A 12996-nucleotide genomic window follows, 5' to 3' on the forward strand; every position below is an offset into this window, starting at 1 on the left:
TCTTCCCACAGAGCACAAAACATTATGTCTACATTTTCCCCTTTTAGTTAATAAAAGGCTCTTTCTGTTTGGAATCTTTGGATAAAGTATTCTATAATCTATTCTATCTTGGTGAGTTTAAATTCTGTGTCTAAATCATTCTTTACCATAACTTGCATAGACCTTAATACATTTTCCTAAATCCTAAACACTTTAAATGTATATGGGAGACTTTAATTGTCTAGTCTTCAACCCCATTAGAAATCCAAGAAGGAATAATTACCTGATTATATACAAAGTGTAAGCAAGCAGCTTCCAAAATTAAAGAAATGAGAGAAAAAGTTGACTGCCTGGAACGTTTTATCCTTTCTAGAGCCCAACGATCTCAAAAGTGTTTTGAGAGCTCTGATCTTTCAGCTAAGTGATTCTAGGAGCTGTGGGAAGGAGGGAAGTTAAAAGTGATAGCATATTTATATGAAAATCCCCATGACCAAGAGAACAGAATCTCTGGCCTAAAATTCCAATGAGAATTGGCCAAGGACCCATACCTATGATGCAAAGGTCTCACCCTAAACCATAATAATGAAATAGATGCAATAATGATTTGTTTTGTACTTGAAGCCTGGCTAAGGATTATTGAGTCAACTAACACTAAACAGGTACCCCTCCTCATTGTACTTTCTTGATTCAACACAGAACATAGTGATGACATCTTAAATGAGTTTAAAAAGAACGGCATTTATAGAAAAGACAAAAGGATATATGTTTAACAAATCAAATATGAGTATTTTCCATCAAGTACTATTAATCTTGTTTTTGGATTAAGAAATTCAAATATTTTTAATCTCCCTACCCCGGTAAAACCTTAGTTTCCTCAAAGATCCACTTGTCTCTGGAGCAGCACCTCTTTCCTCTTACTTCTTCATATCCGTTGCAGCAATTCTTTCTAGACTATCCAAATGAATAAGACTGAGGTGAGACTCAAGCCAAAGGGGAAATGATACAGCCACCACCTCTTTAGAATAAAAACCAACAAAGCCTCTGCTTAGGGCAGGAACATAGCTTCTAGATGAAGAGTAACGTTTTCTTTTTCCAGACACAAAAAAGGCAATGCTGGTCTCTTCCTTGGCCACCCTGAGCTTACTTCTAATATGCCCACATAGAAAACAACTTTAAGAATGATTTAACACCCGTCTCCTGCCATCCACGACTTTCTTAGAGGTGCTAGTTTTATGTTCTTGCCAAAGGTCAACTTGGCAAGGTCTGTTCTGGTGCTTCAGGGGGTCTTGAAGGAATCAAGGGAACCTACCTCTTCGGCCAGAGGGGCCGTGGTTATAAGCTCCAAGGCCACCTGTGCTCAGTCTGAGGCATCCTGTATTTTTCTTGTCAGCATTGCTGAATTGGTTTCTGCTGACTGATTCTCCCTCTGCAAACAGTGTATCACACATGCACTTCTTAATAAACTTGTTTGGCATGAGCCATTATCATCTTATACTGATACCTCCCTGGACCAGAATTGGTGTATTGTGCAATAGACCAGGCTGTTTTAAACTACTGATGCCCTGCCTCTACATCACAAGGTTGCATGGTAAGGCAGTGCCACCGCAGAAGGCTGGGGCACTGTTATGTTTGTTCAACGACGTGCAGTTGAGAGAGGTGTTTGCAATCCATGGTGTGCCTTATTGAAATTGCTGATACCTGGTGAATATCCATCAGGTAGTTTAAATCTGACCTGAATGGAAATGGGCTTTCTTTCAGTTGTGAGGCAGGGGGATCAATCCAGTACACATTGTTTAATGATCTGCATATGCTAGAGACCCTATGCCTATATGAAGGAGAAGTTCCCACTAGGTGCAGGGACGACTTTGCAGTCCAGGTGTAAGTTGGGTAAGGCCAATCTGTTCTGTGCCTGGGGTGGAGGATAGGGCTGAGAATGACTGTGCTGCGTCCCTTCACAGTGCTCAGTCGCTAAGGGAGCTGCTCCTGTCACTCAGGCCTCACCAGCTAATCAGGGCCTCGAGGCGGAACACCAGTGGGAATGGAGGCGGGCACTTCCGTTCTGCCCTGCCTCAGGTTCCGCAGTGTGGCTGAGGAAGACTCCTCCATCCATGTTCCGCGCAGTAACCCTGCTTCCCGCAGCTGTGAGGAGAGTGGGGCGAGGTCCCAATCTGCGCCATGGTGAGCGGGGCCGCCGACCCCACGCGGGGAGGAGCAGATCCGCGGGAGCCCGTGTGGGGTTGACCGGGGTGCGGGAATTGGCGGCGAGACGCGGCGTCCGGTGTCATTCCGTTTGTTCCCGAGGTGTGGTCCCACAGGTGGAAGCGGGACCTCTCATTGACATAGGTCTCCTGGCTGCGCCTGCGCACAGCATGGGAAGCGGGAGCTGTGCTTATAAACCATTCTGGGCTGGCTGCAGAGCTCGCGCATGCGCGCTGTCATTGTCAAGGGAGGCAGTGGCTGGCTGGCAGACCTCTAGTTTCCCTAGTCTTCCAGAAGTTCTGTACCTGGCAGGTGACATTTGGGTGTAGCATCCATCTCAGTTAACTCTGCGCAGTGTAAAGTCTGTGTCATTAACACATTCGCATGTGGATGCCACGGTGGTCCACTCACGTGTGTTAGTAAGGCCAGACTCACTGTGTTTCCATGCCTGAGTTGTCAAAATCGACCGAATATTAGTTGTGTTTTTGTCCTAAGTGTTCTCTCATGATCTGTCGGTCTCAAACAGCACAGTCTTTATCGCAGGTGTAGGGTAATTTAGAAGTCAGACGGTGTCACCGTGCTGTTTATTCAGTCTTGTGTGCTCACGTTTTCATTCATGATGACCTTTTGTCATCGGCTTTTTTATAAGTGGTTTTAAGTGCTGAGCCATCTCTCCAGTCTTAAACTTGACAGATTTTCAGAAATTTACATGTGTGTATGCCTGTGCACAAGATGAAATCTGAGCGTTAAGAGAATTTAGGTTTGCTTGAGAATCTGTCTTTGGGTGTTAGGAGAAGACTCAGTAGGTATACTGGTCAAACTTGGTGAGCTTGGAACAAGCAATGGATAGGTATTCTTCTGATTAATGATTGATGCAATAGTTCCCATCCCACTGTGTTTGGTGCTGCCGTGGGTAGGTGGTCTTGGGATGCGTAAGAAAGCAGTCTTAGCAAGCCATGAGATCGGAGCAGTGACTTAGTCAAAGTTCTGTTTCTGTGAAGGGATGCCATGATCACAGCATCTCTTATTGACGGAAACCATTTAATTAGGGCTTGCTTATAGTTTTAGAGGTTTGGTCATGGTGGGGAGTATGGTGGGACACTGTCAGACATGGTGCTGGAGAAGTAGCTGAGAGTTCTAAATCCAGATCAGCAGGAAGGAGGAGAGACTGTGAGCCTAGCCCAAGCATTTGAAACTCCAAAGCCCAGCCCCAGTGACACACTTCTTCCAAGAAGGCCACGCAAACTCCAAAGCAAAAAAAAAAAAAAAAAGGTCCTTGCCTTGTCAAACAGCACCTCGTTCTAATGACCAAGCATTGAAACCCATGAGCCTGTGGGCACCATCCTTTTTTTTTTTTTTGGTTTTTCGAGACAGGGTTTCTCTGTGTAGCCTGGCTGTCCTGGAACTCACTCTGTAGACCAGGCTGGCCTCGAACTCAGAAATTCGACTGCCTCTGCCTCCCAAGTGCTGGGATTAAAGACATGGGCCACCACGCCCGGCTAGTGGGCACCATTCTTATTCGAACGACTAGAGGTTGACAGCATATGTGGGCTGTATAAGCCTGCAGTGTGTAGTTATAGAAGTTTGCAAAATCTGTTCACTGGAGCTTGAGACTTGGCATTATAAAGAGATTTTTTTATATACATTAATCTCGATGTGTGTGGTGTGATTTCTCATTGGGAAGGCCCATTAATTCCAGAACAGCTTCACCTGCAGGCTTTTTGTAAAAATCCTTTACAACAAGCTCTCTTGTGTTGACTCAGGTTGTCTTCTAAGGCCTTGCTGCCTTTCTGAGTCAACCTCCTCATTTCTTGGACTAAAGGTTTCTAACACCAAACAGTTCTGAAAACACCCATTTGAACCATGTAGTGGGCTGGCCAGGTCAGTAACAAGACAGAGATTTGTGTTTCTCTTTCTTGAAACCAGAATAGGAGGAGTAGTTTACTGCGTAAACTGCAGGAGGAAACAGGAACAGACAGTAGGTGGGTTTTAAGCTGGTCTCCATTATAAAGAATGTTCTGATATTTCAGGTGACTTTCTGTGTACTTTCAGCATGCATTAATTCATATGATAGGAATGAAGGCAAACAAATTGGTGGATGTTTAATTTGGGGAGGTTACCTTGGGCCAATGAAACTTCCACTTTTCCAACTCTCTCAGATAGGTAAGTGCAAAGCTAGTTGGCTCTCTTCAGTGTGGTGAGAGGTTTGAGACACAGGGCATTTGTCTGTGGCTTGTGTAGCAGCATATAGCACTCAGCAAATAACATTTTACCCAGGGAAGGTCGTAAACTCTCTTATTAGTGGCATTCACTTTACCAGGAATGAACTTAATCCGTTTTAACGTGATCTGTAGTTATTTTATCTCTTTTAAAAGCCAAGTATCAGCATCTGGCATAGTGTGGTGTAGGCAGGCATTGCCTCTGTAGACTCGTGCGTTTGAATGCTTGACTATCAGGAGGTGTGGTCTTGTTGGAGTAGGTGGGGCCTTGTTGGAAAAAGTCTGTCACTGTGGAGGTGGGCTTTGAGGTCTCCTAAATGCACTAGGCTGTCCAGTGTGACACAGGCTTCCTCTTCTGCTCCCTGTGGATCAAAACCAAGAACTCTTAGCTTCTCCAGCAATATGTGTGCCTGGACGATGCTGTGCTTCCTGCCATAGTGATTATGGACTAAACCTCTGAAACTGTAGCCAGCCTCAATGAAATGTTTTCTTTTATGAGAGTTGCCTTGGTCATGGTGTTTCTTCTCAGCAATAGAAGCACTGACAGCAGCATGAAGACAGAAAGCCAATGGGCCTGGCTTAAGCCCTTGAAACTCAAATCATACCCCTCAATGACCCACTTCCTTTAAGACCACACTTCCTCCAACAAAGCCACACCTTCTGAACTTACCCAGGCAGTGCCTTTCCCTGATGAACAAGCATTCAAACATACGGACATATGGGTGCCATTCTCATTTAAACCACCATAGTATTACTTTTAAGTTTTCAGTTGTTTTACATACATCACGACTCTAATCTCTACTTGCTTCTATTCTCCAATATTTCTCAATTAGTAATAATTTAATCCAACTTTCTTCAAGTAGTTATTCATTTATTTATTTATAGAGCAATGTGTCATGTGGGTGTCTTAGTTTTTTGGCTGCTGTGATAAAACACCATGACCAAAGAGCAAGCTGGGGAAGAAAGGGTTTATTTGGCTGACACTTCAGCAACACTGATTGTCATTGAAGGTAGTCAGGACAGGAACTCAAACAGGGCAGAAACCTGGAGGCAGGAGCTGATGCAGAGGCCATAGAGGGTGCTTTGGTTTGGCTTGCTCCAGAGCATCTGCTCAGTCTGATTTCTTACAGAATCCAGGGATGGCTCCACTTCCAATGGGCTGGGCCCTCCCCATTAATCACTAAGTTAAAAATACCTTACATGCCTGCCTACAGCTGAATCTTATACAGGCATTTTCTGAGTTGAAGTTCCCTTCCCTCAGATGATTTTAGGCTATGTCAGGTTGACAGAAAACTGTCCAGCAGAGGAAGGCAGGCTTGCCTTGCACTCTGTGGTTAAGAATTGATGTGAACCCCTACAACTTCCTCTGCTGCCCAGGGCTGGGAGTGAGGTTTTCAGGTCAGGAAAAAGGGAGGAGACAACTTAGTGAGCTTCCTAGTGGAGTTCAGACGTTTACCGGGGAGATTTGAATGCACAGGGACCTGTGTAAGAATTGGAACCAGTTGCCAGGCAGTGGTTTAATCCCAGCACTTGGGAGGCAGAGGCAGGCAGATTTCTGAGTTCGAGGCCAGCCTGGTCTACAAAGTGAGTTCCAGGACAGCTAGGGTTATACAGAGAAACTCTGTCTCGAAAAACAAACAAAGAAACAAACAAAGAAACAAACAAACGAATTGGAACCAGTTGTCCACTTACAAGGCCTTGTAGTTCAGCCAAGGTCAAAGGTCATTGTAGAGAAAGGGAGGTGGCAGGAATGAGGGTGAAAGTTTTCCAGTTTTGTCTGCAGTTGCATTTATCAGAGATTAGCCAGGTAATCAGTTTTAGGTGATTGATGAACTTATTGATATAAATACTGCTTTTTGGTCTGAAGAATAGAGCAATCAAGAATATGGATTAAACAAGTGAATTTTCTTCTAGAAACTGAATTACTGTAGTTAAACTAGGTTTGAGTTATTCTTGGTGCACTCTAATATAAAGTGTTAGTCCTTTGGGTACACAGGGCCATAAAGCCCATGTCAATGTTTTAAAATATATTTTTGAGATCATGATTACTTAATTTAGCCCTTTCCTTTTCTCTCTCCTGGCCCTCCATATATCCCTCCTTGTTTCTGTTTTAATTGTTGTTCCTACTTGAATTTGACCTAAGGTTGTCCAGGTCTGAAGTAAAGGGATGGCTGCGCTAGACATTGAGTGTGTAATGGACTGTTTACACTATAGACCATACAACTAGGAGGAGAAATATAAAGTACTGTGGGAAACTGACTGAAAGAATTTCTACTTAAATACAGATTTCCAGTATGGTGACTCTGTTCTTATGGGGTGTAAAGCAGAGCTGGCAAGGTCTGTGTTGTGTGAGTCATTTGATCTCTGATGACAGTATAGGGGAGTTACTACTCTAGTGAGCCTATGTAACTGGGTGGCCCTTGCAAAAGAGGGTCTCTGGACAGGCCTTACAGTGGGAGTGTAGCGGCAAATAGTAAAATGCCACTGTTCCCAGCAGGCCGCTCACCTCCTCTGCACCTGCCTAAGAGTTCTCTGGATGCATGAATGAAACACACACACACACACACACACACACACACACACACCAGTTTAATTTTTAAAATGCCTTCCTAGCTCAATAGTTGGGTACTTCTAAATTTCCCCATGGTTAGCACATTTTCCCTCCAGTATTCCTGAGCTAACATTTTGTAAATCTATTTTTATCTTTGGTTTCTCAGACCCAAGCAGGGAATGGACCCTGGGGCTGCTTCACTGGATTCTTACATGTTGGTGGGCCTTTAATTCTGATCTCTCTGCCTCTTCCTCATGGCGATTCTCCTCTTCTTCCCCTTGGACTCTTGCCCTCAAAATCTAAAAGTCCTGCCTCTGTCATCTGGGTTGTTTCCAGCTGCTGGCTATTATGAATAAAGCTGCTATGAACATAGTGGTGTCTTTTGGGTATATGCCCACGAATGGTATATCTGGGTCCTCAAGTAATACTATGTCCAATTTTCTGAGGAACCACCAGACTGATTTCCACAGTGGTTGTACCAGCTTGCAATCTCACTAGCAATGGAGGAGTGTTCCTCTTTCTCCACATTCTCACCAGCATCTGCTGTCACCTGAGTTTTTGATCTTAGCCATTCTGACTGGTGTGAGGTGGAATCTCAGGATCGTTTTGATTTGCATTTCCCTGATGACTAAGGATGTTGAACATTTCTTTAAGTGTTTTTTTCAGCCATTTGAGACTCCTCAGATGATAATTTTGTTTAGCTCTATAACCAATTTTTAATAGGGTTATTTGGTTTTCTGTAGTCTAACTTCTTGAGTTCTTTGTATATATTGGATATTAGCTGTCTATTTAGCTCTGTACTCCGCTTTTTAATGGGATTATTTGGTTCTCTGCCTTCTTGAGTTCTTTGTATATTTTGGATATTAGCTCTCTTTTGGATGTAGGATTGGTAAAGATCTTTTCCCAATCTGTGGGTTGCTGTTTTCTCCTATTGACAGAGTCCCTTCCTTTACAGAAGCTTTGCAATTTTATGAGGTCCCATTTGCCTATTGTTGCTCTTAAAGCCTAAGCCATTGCTGTTCTGTTCAGGAAGTTTCCCCTGTGCCCAAGTATTCGAGGCTCTTCCCCACTTGCTCTTCTATTCTATTTAGTGTACTTGGTTTTATGTAGAGGTCCTTGATCCACTTGGATCAATTTGCATGCTTCTACATGCAGACCACCAGTTGAACCTGCACCTTTTGTTGAAAATGCTGTCTTTTTTCCACTGAATGGTTTTAGCTTCTTTGTCAAAGATCAAGTGACCCTAGTTGTGTGGGTTCATTTTTGGGTCTTCAATTCTATTCCATTGATCTACTTGCCTGTTTCTGCAGTTTTTATCACTATTGCTCTATATTATAACTTGAGGTCAGGGATGGTGATTCCATCAGAAGTTCTTTTATTGTTGAGACTAGTTCTCGTTATCCTAGGTTTTTTTGTTATTCCAAATGAATTTGAGAATTGCTCTAAGTTTATGAAGAATTTTGATGGGGATTTCACTGACTCTGTAGATTACTTTTGGTAAAATGGCCATTTTTACTATATTAATCCTGCCAATCCATGAGCATGGGAGATCTTTCTATCTTCTGAAGTCTTCTTCAATTTCTTTCTTCAGAGACTTGAAATTCTTGTCATACAGANNTTTCACTTGCTTGGTTAGAGTCACACCAAGATATTTTATATTGTTTGTGACTATTGTGAAGGGCATTGTTTCCCTAATTTCTTTCTTATCCCTTTTATCTTTTGAGTAGAGGAAGCCTACTGATGTGTTTGAGTTAATTTTATATTCAGCCACTTTGCTGAAGTTATTTATCAGCTGTAGGAGCTCTCTGGTAGAATTTTTTGGTGTCACTCATATATACTATCATACCATCTGCAAAAAGTGATATTTTGACTTCTTCCTTTCCAATTTGTATCCGCTTGATCTCCTTTGGTTGTCTAATTGCTCTGGCTAGAACTTCGAGCACTATATGGAATAGGTAGGGAGAAAGTGGGCAGTCTTGTCCAGTCCCTGATTTTAATGGGAGTTTCTCCCTATTTAGTTTGATGTTGGCTATTGGTTTGCTGTATATTGCTTTTATTATATTTAGGTATACACCTTGAATTCCTGATCTCTCCAATACTTTTAACATGGGTATTGTATTTTGTTAAAGGCTTTTTTTTGCATCTAATGAGATGATCATATCTTTTTTTCTTCTTTTCCTTTTTCTTTTTTTATAGTGGATTTCACTGACAGATTTTCGTATATTGAACCATCCCTGCATCTCTGGGTTCAAGCCTATTTGATCATGGTGGATGATCATTTTGATGTATTCTTGGATTCTGTTTGCGAGAATTTTATTGAGTATTTTTGCATCAATATTTATAAGAGGAATTGATCTGTAGCTCTCCTTCTTTGTTGGGTCTTTTTGTGGTTTAGGTATGAGTGTAACTGTGGCTTCATAGAAAGAATTGGGTAGTGTTTCTTCTGTTTCTATTTTGTGGAGTAGTTTGAAGAGTATTGGTATTAGATCTTTGAAGGTCTGAATAGAATTCTGCACTAAAACCATCTGGCCCTAGGCTCTTTTTGTTTGGGATACTTTTAATGACTGCATCTATTTCCTTTGAGGTTATGGGCTGTTAAGATGGTTTATCTGATCCTGATTTAAGTTTGGTACCTAGTATCTGTGTAGTAAATCATCCATTTCATCCAGGTTTTCTAGTTTTGTTGATTATAGACTTTTGTAGTAGGATCTGATTATTTTTTGAATTTCCTCTGTTTCTGTTGATATATCTCCCTTTTCATTCCCGATTTTGTTAATTTGTATACTGTCTCTATGCCCTCTGGTTAGTCTGGCTAAGGGTTTGTCTCTCTTGTTGATTTTCTCAAAGAACCGGCTCCTAGTTTTGTTGATTCTTTGTATAGTTCTTTTGGTTTCTCCCTGGTTGATTTCAGCCCTGGGTTTGATTATTCCTGCCATCTCCTCCACGTGGGTGTGTTTGCTTCTTTTTGTTTTAGAGCTTGCAGACGAGCTGTTAAGTTGCTAGTGTGTGCTCTCTTCCGTTTCTTTTTGGAGGCGCTCAGAGCTAGGAGTTTTCGTCTTAGCACTGTTTTCATTGTGTCACATAAGTTTGGGTGTGTTGTGCCTTCATTTTCATTGAATTATAAAAAGTCTTTAATTTCTTTTAATTTCTTTCTTTATTTCTTCCCTGACCAAGTTATCTTTGAGTAGATAATTGTTCAGCTTCCACGTGTATGTGGGCTTTCTGTGGTTTTTTTTTTTTCTGTTGAAGACCAGCTTTAGTCTGTGGTGGTCCAATAGGATACATGAGATTAAGTTAATTCAATGTTCTTATATCTGTTGAGATTTGTTTTGTGTCCAAGTATATGGTCCATTTTTGAGAAGGTATCATGAGGTACTGAGCAGAAGGTATATTCTTTTGTTTTAGGGTAAAATGTCCTGTAGATATCTGTTAAATCCATTTGGTTCATAACTTCTTTTAGTTTCACTGCGTCTCTGTTTAGTTTCTGTTTCCATGATCTGTTCATTGGTGAGAGTAGGGTGTTGTAGTCTCCCACTATTATTGTGTGAGGTTCAATGTGTGTTTTGAGCTTTAGTAATGTTTCTTTTACAAATGTGGATGCCCTTGCATTTGTGGCATAGATGTTCAGAATTGAGAGTCCATCCTGGTGGATTTCTCTTTTGATACGTATTTAGTGACCTTCCCCATCTTTTTTGATAACTTTTGGTTGAAAGTTTATTTTGTTAGGTATTAGGATGGCTACTCTAGCTTGTTTCTTGGGACCATTTTCTTGGAAATTTTCTTCCCATCCTTTCACTTTGAGGGAATGTCTGTCTTTGGCTCTGATGTGTTTCCTGTATGCAGCAAAATGCTGGATCCTGTTTACATATCCAGTCTGTTAGCCTATGTCTTTTTATTGGAGAATTGAGTCCATTGATGTTGAGAGATATTAGGGACCAATGATCATTGCTCCCTGTTATTTTTGTTGTTAGAGTTGGAATTATGTTTATATGTTTCTCTTTTTTTTTTGGGTTTGTTGTGAAAAGATTAATTTCTTGCTTTTTCTTGGATGTAGTTTTCCTCCTTGTGTTGGACTTTTCCTTCTATTATCCTTTGTAGGGCTGGATTAGTAGAAAGGTATTGTTTAAATTTGGTTTTGTTTTGGATGGGTCTACTCCTGTGGGGCACAGGTGGAAGATGGGCACAAATCAGAGCCAGCAGGCACATGTGTGGAATCTGCTTCCCTGGGTCGCAGGGGTCCTGGTATGACTGGTCTCAGGGCGGGCTCTAAGATCTCACCTGTGAAGCTGGATGTGTCTGAATACCTGGGGCGGGGAGTGGGGGGTCCAAGCTGCAGATGGGGTGTGTGCTGTGAGTCTCTGCTCCAGTCCGGCACAGGTGGGAACTGGAAGGTGCCCAGGTCTCCCCTGCTGGGCAGGAATCTGCTTCCCCTGGTTGCAGGGGTCCCGTATGTCAGGTTTCTGAGTGGGGTTTAAGGTCTCACCTGTGAAGCTGGGTGTGTCTGAATACCTGGGGGGTCCGAGCTGCAGCTGGAGTGTGTGCTGTCGTTCAAATAATTCTACATCAGTCCCCTTATACAAAAGAAATATTTATTACAAGTATTTCATTAGAATGGTTTAGGGTAAGTCTCTGTGCTTCATAGGAATGGTTTCTTGTCACAAACATTAACCTATCTTCCTTGGAATGTTAGGCGTGCCCCCAGGACATCTTTTGATTAGTGTCTTAGGGTTTTACTGCTGTGAACAGATACCATGACCAAGGCAACTCTTATAAGGACAGCATTTAATTGGGGCTGGCTTACAGGTTCACAGGTTCAGTCCAGTATCATCAAGGCAGGAGCATGGCAGCATCCAGGCAGGCATGGTGCAGGAGCAACTGAGAGTTCTGCATCTTCATTTGAAGAGTGCTATTGAACTGGAGTGAATGTTTAACTCTTTGGGGGATTTTTGAAAGAACCCCTAAATACTTCCTGTATTTTTTGGTTTGTTTTCTTGAGACAGTGTATCCTATGTAGCTCTGGCAGTCATGAAAATCACTACATAGACCAGGTTTGCCTAGAATCATGGAACTCGCCTGTCTCTGCCTCTTGGGGTCTGGTATTAAAAGGTTCACCCTGTTTTGAAGTTAGGGATTTTTTTGATACAGTTTTGCTAATGTATACTCAATAGTGTTGATCGGTTTGCATCTCTCTCCATGTGTGGAATTCAAAGAGGTGTGATCCTCCTTTTTCTTTCTAAAATGACTTTGACTGCATTCGAAATTCTGTAATATGGAAAAAAGTATGTGGAGCACCCAGAAGTATATAAATATATTCTCAATGAAGTATACATTTCTATTATGTACTTACTTATATGGCATATTTTAGGCTGCAGTGACCTATGAGGATGTGCATGTGAACTTCACTCACGAAGAGTGGGTTTTGCTGGATCCTTCCCAGAAGAGTCTCTACAAAGATGTGATGCTGGAAACCTACTGGAACCTCACGGCTATCGGTAAGAATGCTAATTGTCTTTCACTTTCTAAACAAGGGGGCAACCGTTTCTTGTTTTTTTTTTTTTTTTTTTTTTTTTTTTTTTTTTTTTTTTTTTTTTTTTTTTTTTTTTTTTTTTTGGTGTACTTCTGTGACTTAAATTTTAATAAAGGAAGAATGTGGTGAATAATCAGACATGGTTCTTAGGTACACCAGAGATACTAACTTAAAATTTTCATAGTATCTCACTCAGGATGATGTTTTCTAGTTCCATCCATTTACCTGAAAAATAAAATCATGATGTTCTTGTTTCTAATAGCTGAATAGTATTCCACTGTGTAAGTGAACCATATTTTCTGTATCCATTCTTTGGTTGAGGTGACCGAGCCAACTCAGTCAACTGGGTTGCAAGGGAAGGAGAGAGGATAGAGAAAGAAAAGACAACTAGACAATATTATAATATGACCTGGGTTGCAAGGGAAGGAGAGAGGATTAGAGAAAGAAAAGACAACTAGATAATATTATAATATGACCTGGGTTGCAAGGGAAGGAGAGAGGATTAGAGAAAGAAAAGACAA

General features: G+C 41.7%; 1 protein-coding gene across 1 annotated transcript in view; it reads left to right on the plus strand.

Moving 5' to 3' along the window:
- The first annotated feature begins 2023 nt into the window (after positions 1-2023).
- LOC110302986 (zinc finger protein 431-like) overlaps positions 2024-12996 on the plus strand; it is a 30960-nt gene continuing 19987 nt past the window's right edge. Inside the window, 2 exon segments of the mRNA XM_029482577.1 lie at positions 2024-2157; positions 12314-12440. Coding sequence (XP_029338437.1) covers positions 2155-2157; positions 12314-12440 — 130 coding nt within the window. The 5' untranslated portion in view covers positions 2024-2154.

Source organism: Mus caroli, chromosome 10 (assembly GCF_900094665.2).
Source record: "Mus caroli chromosome 10, CAROLI_EIJ_v1.1, whole genome shotgun sequence".
In the NCBI taxonomy this organism is placed as follows: Eukaryota; Metazoa; Chordata; class Mammalia; order Rodentia; family Muridae; genus Mus; species Mus caroli.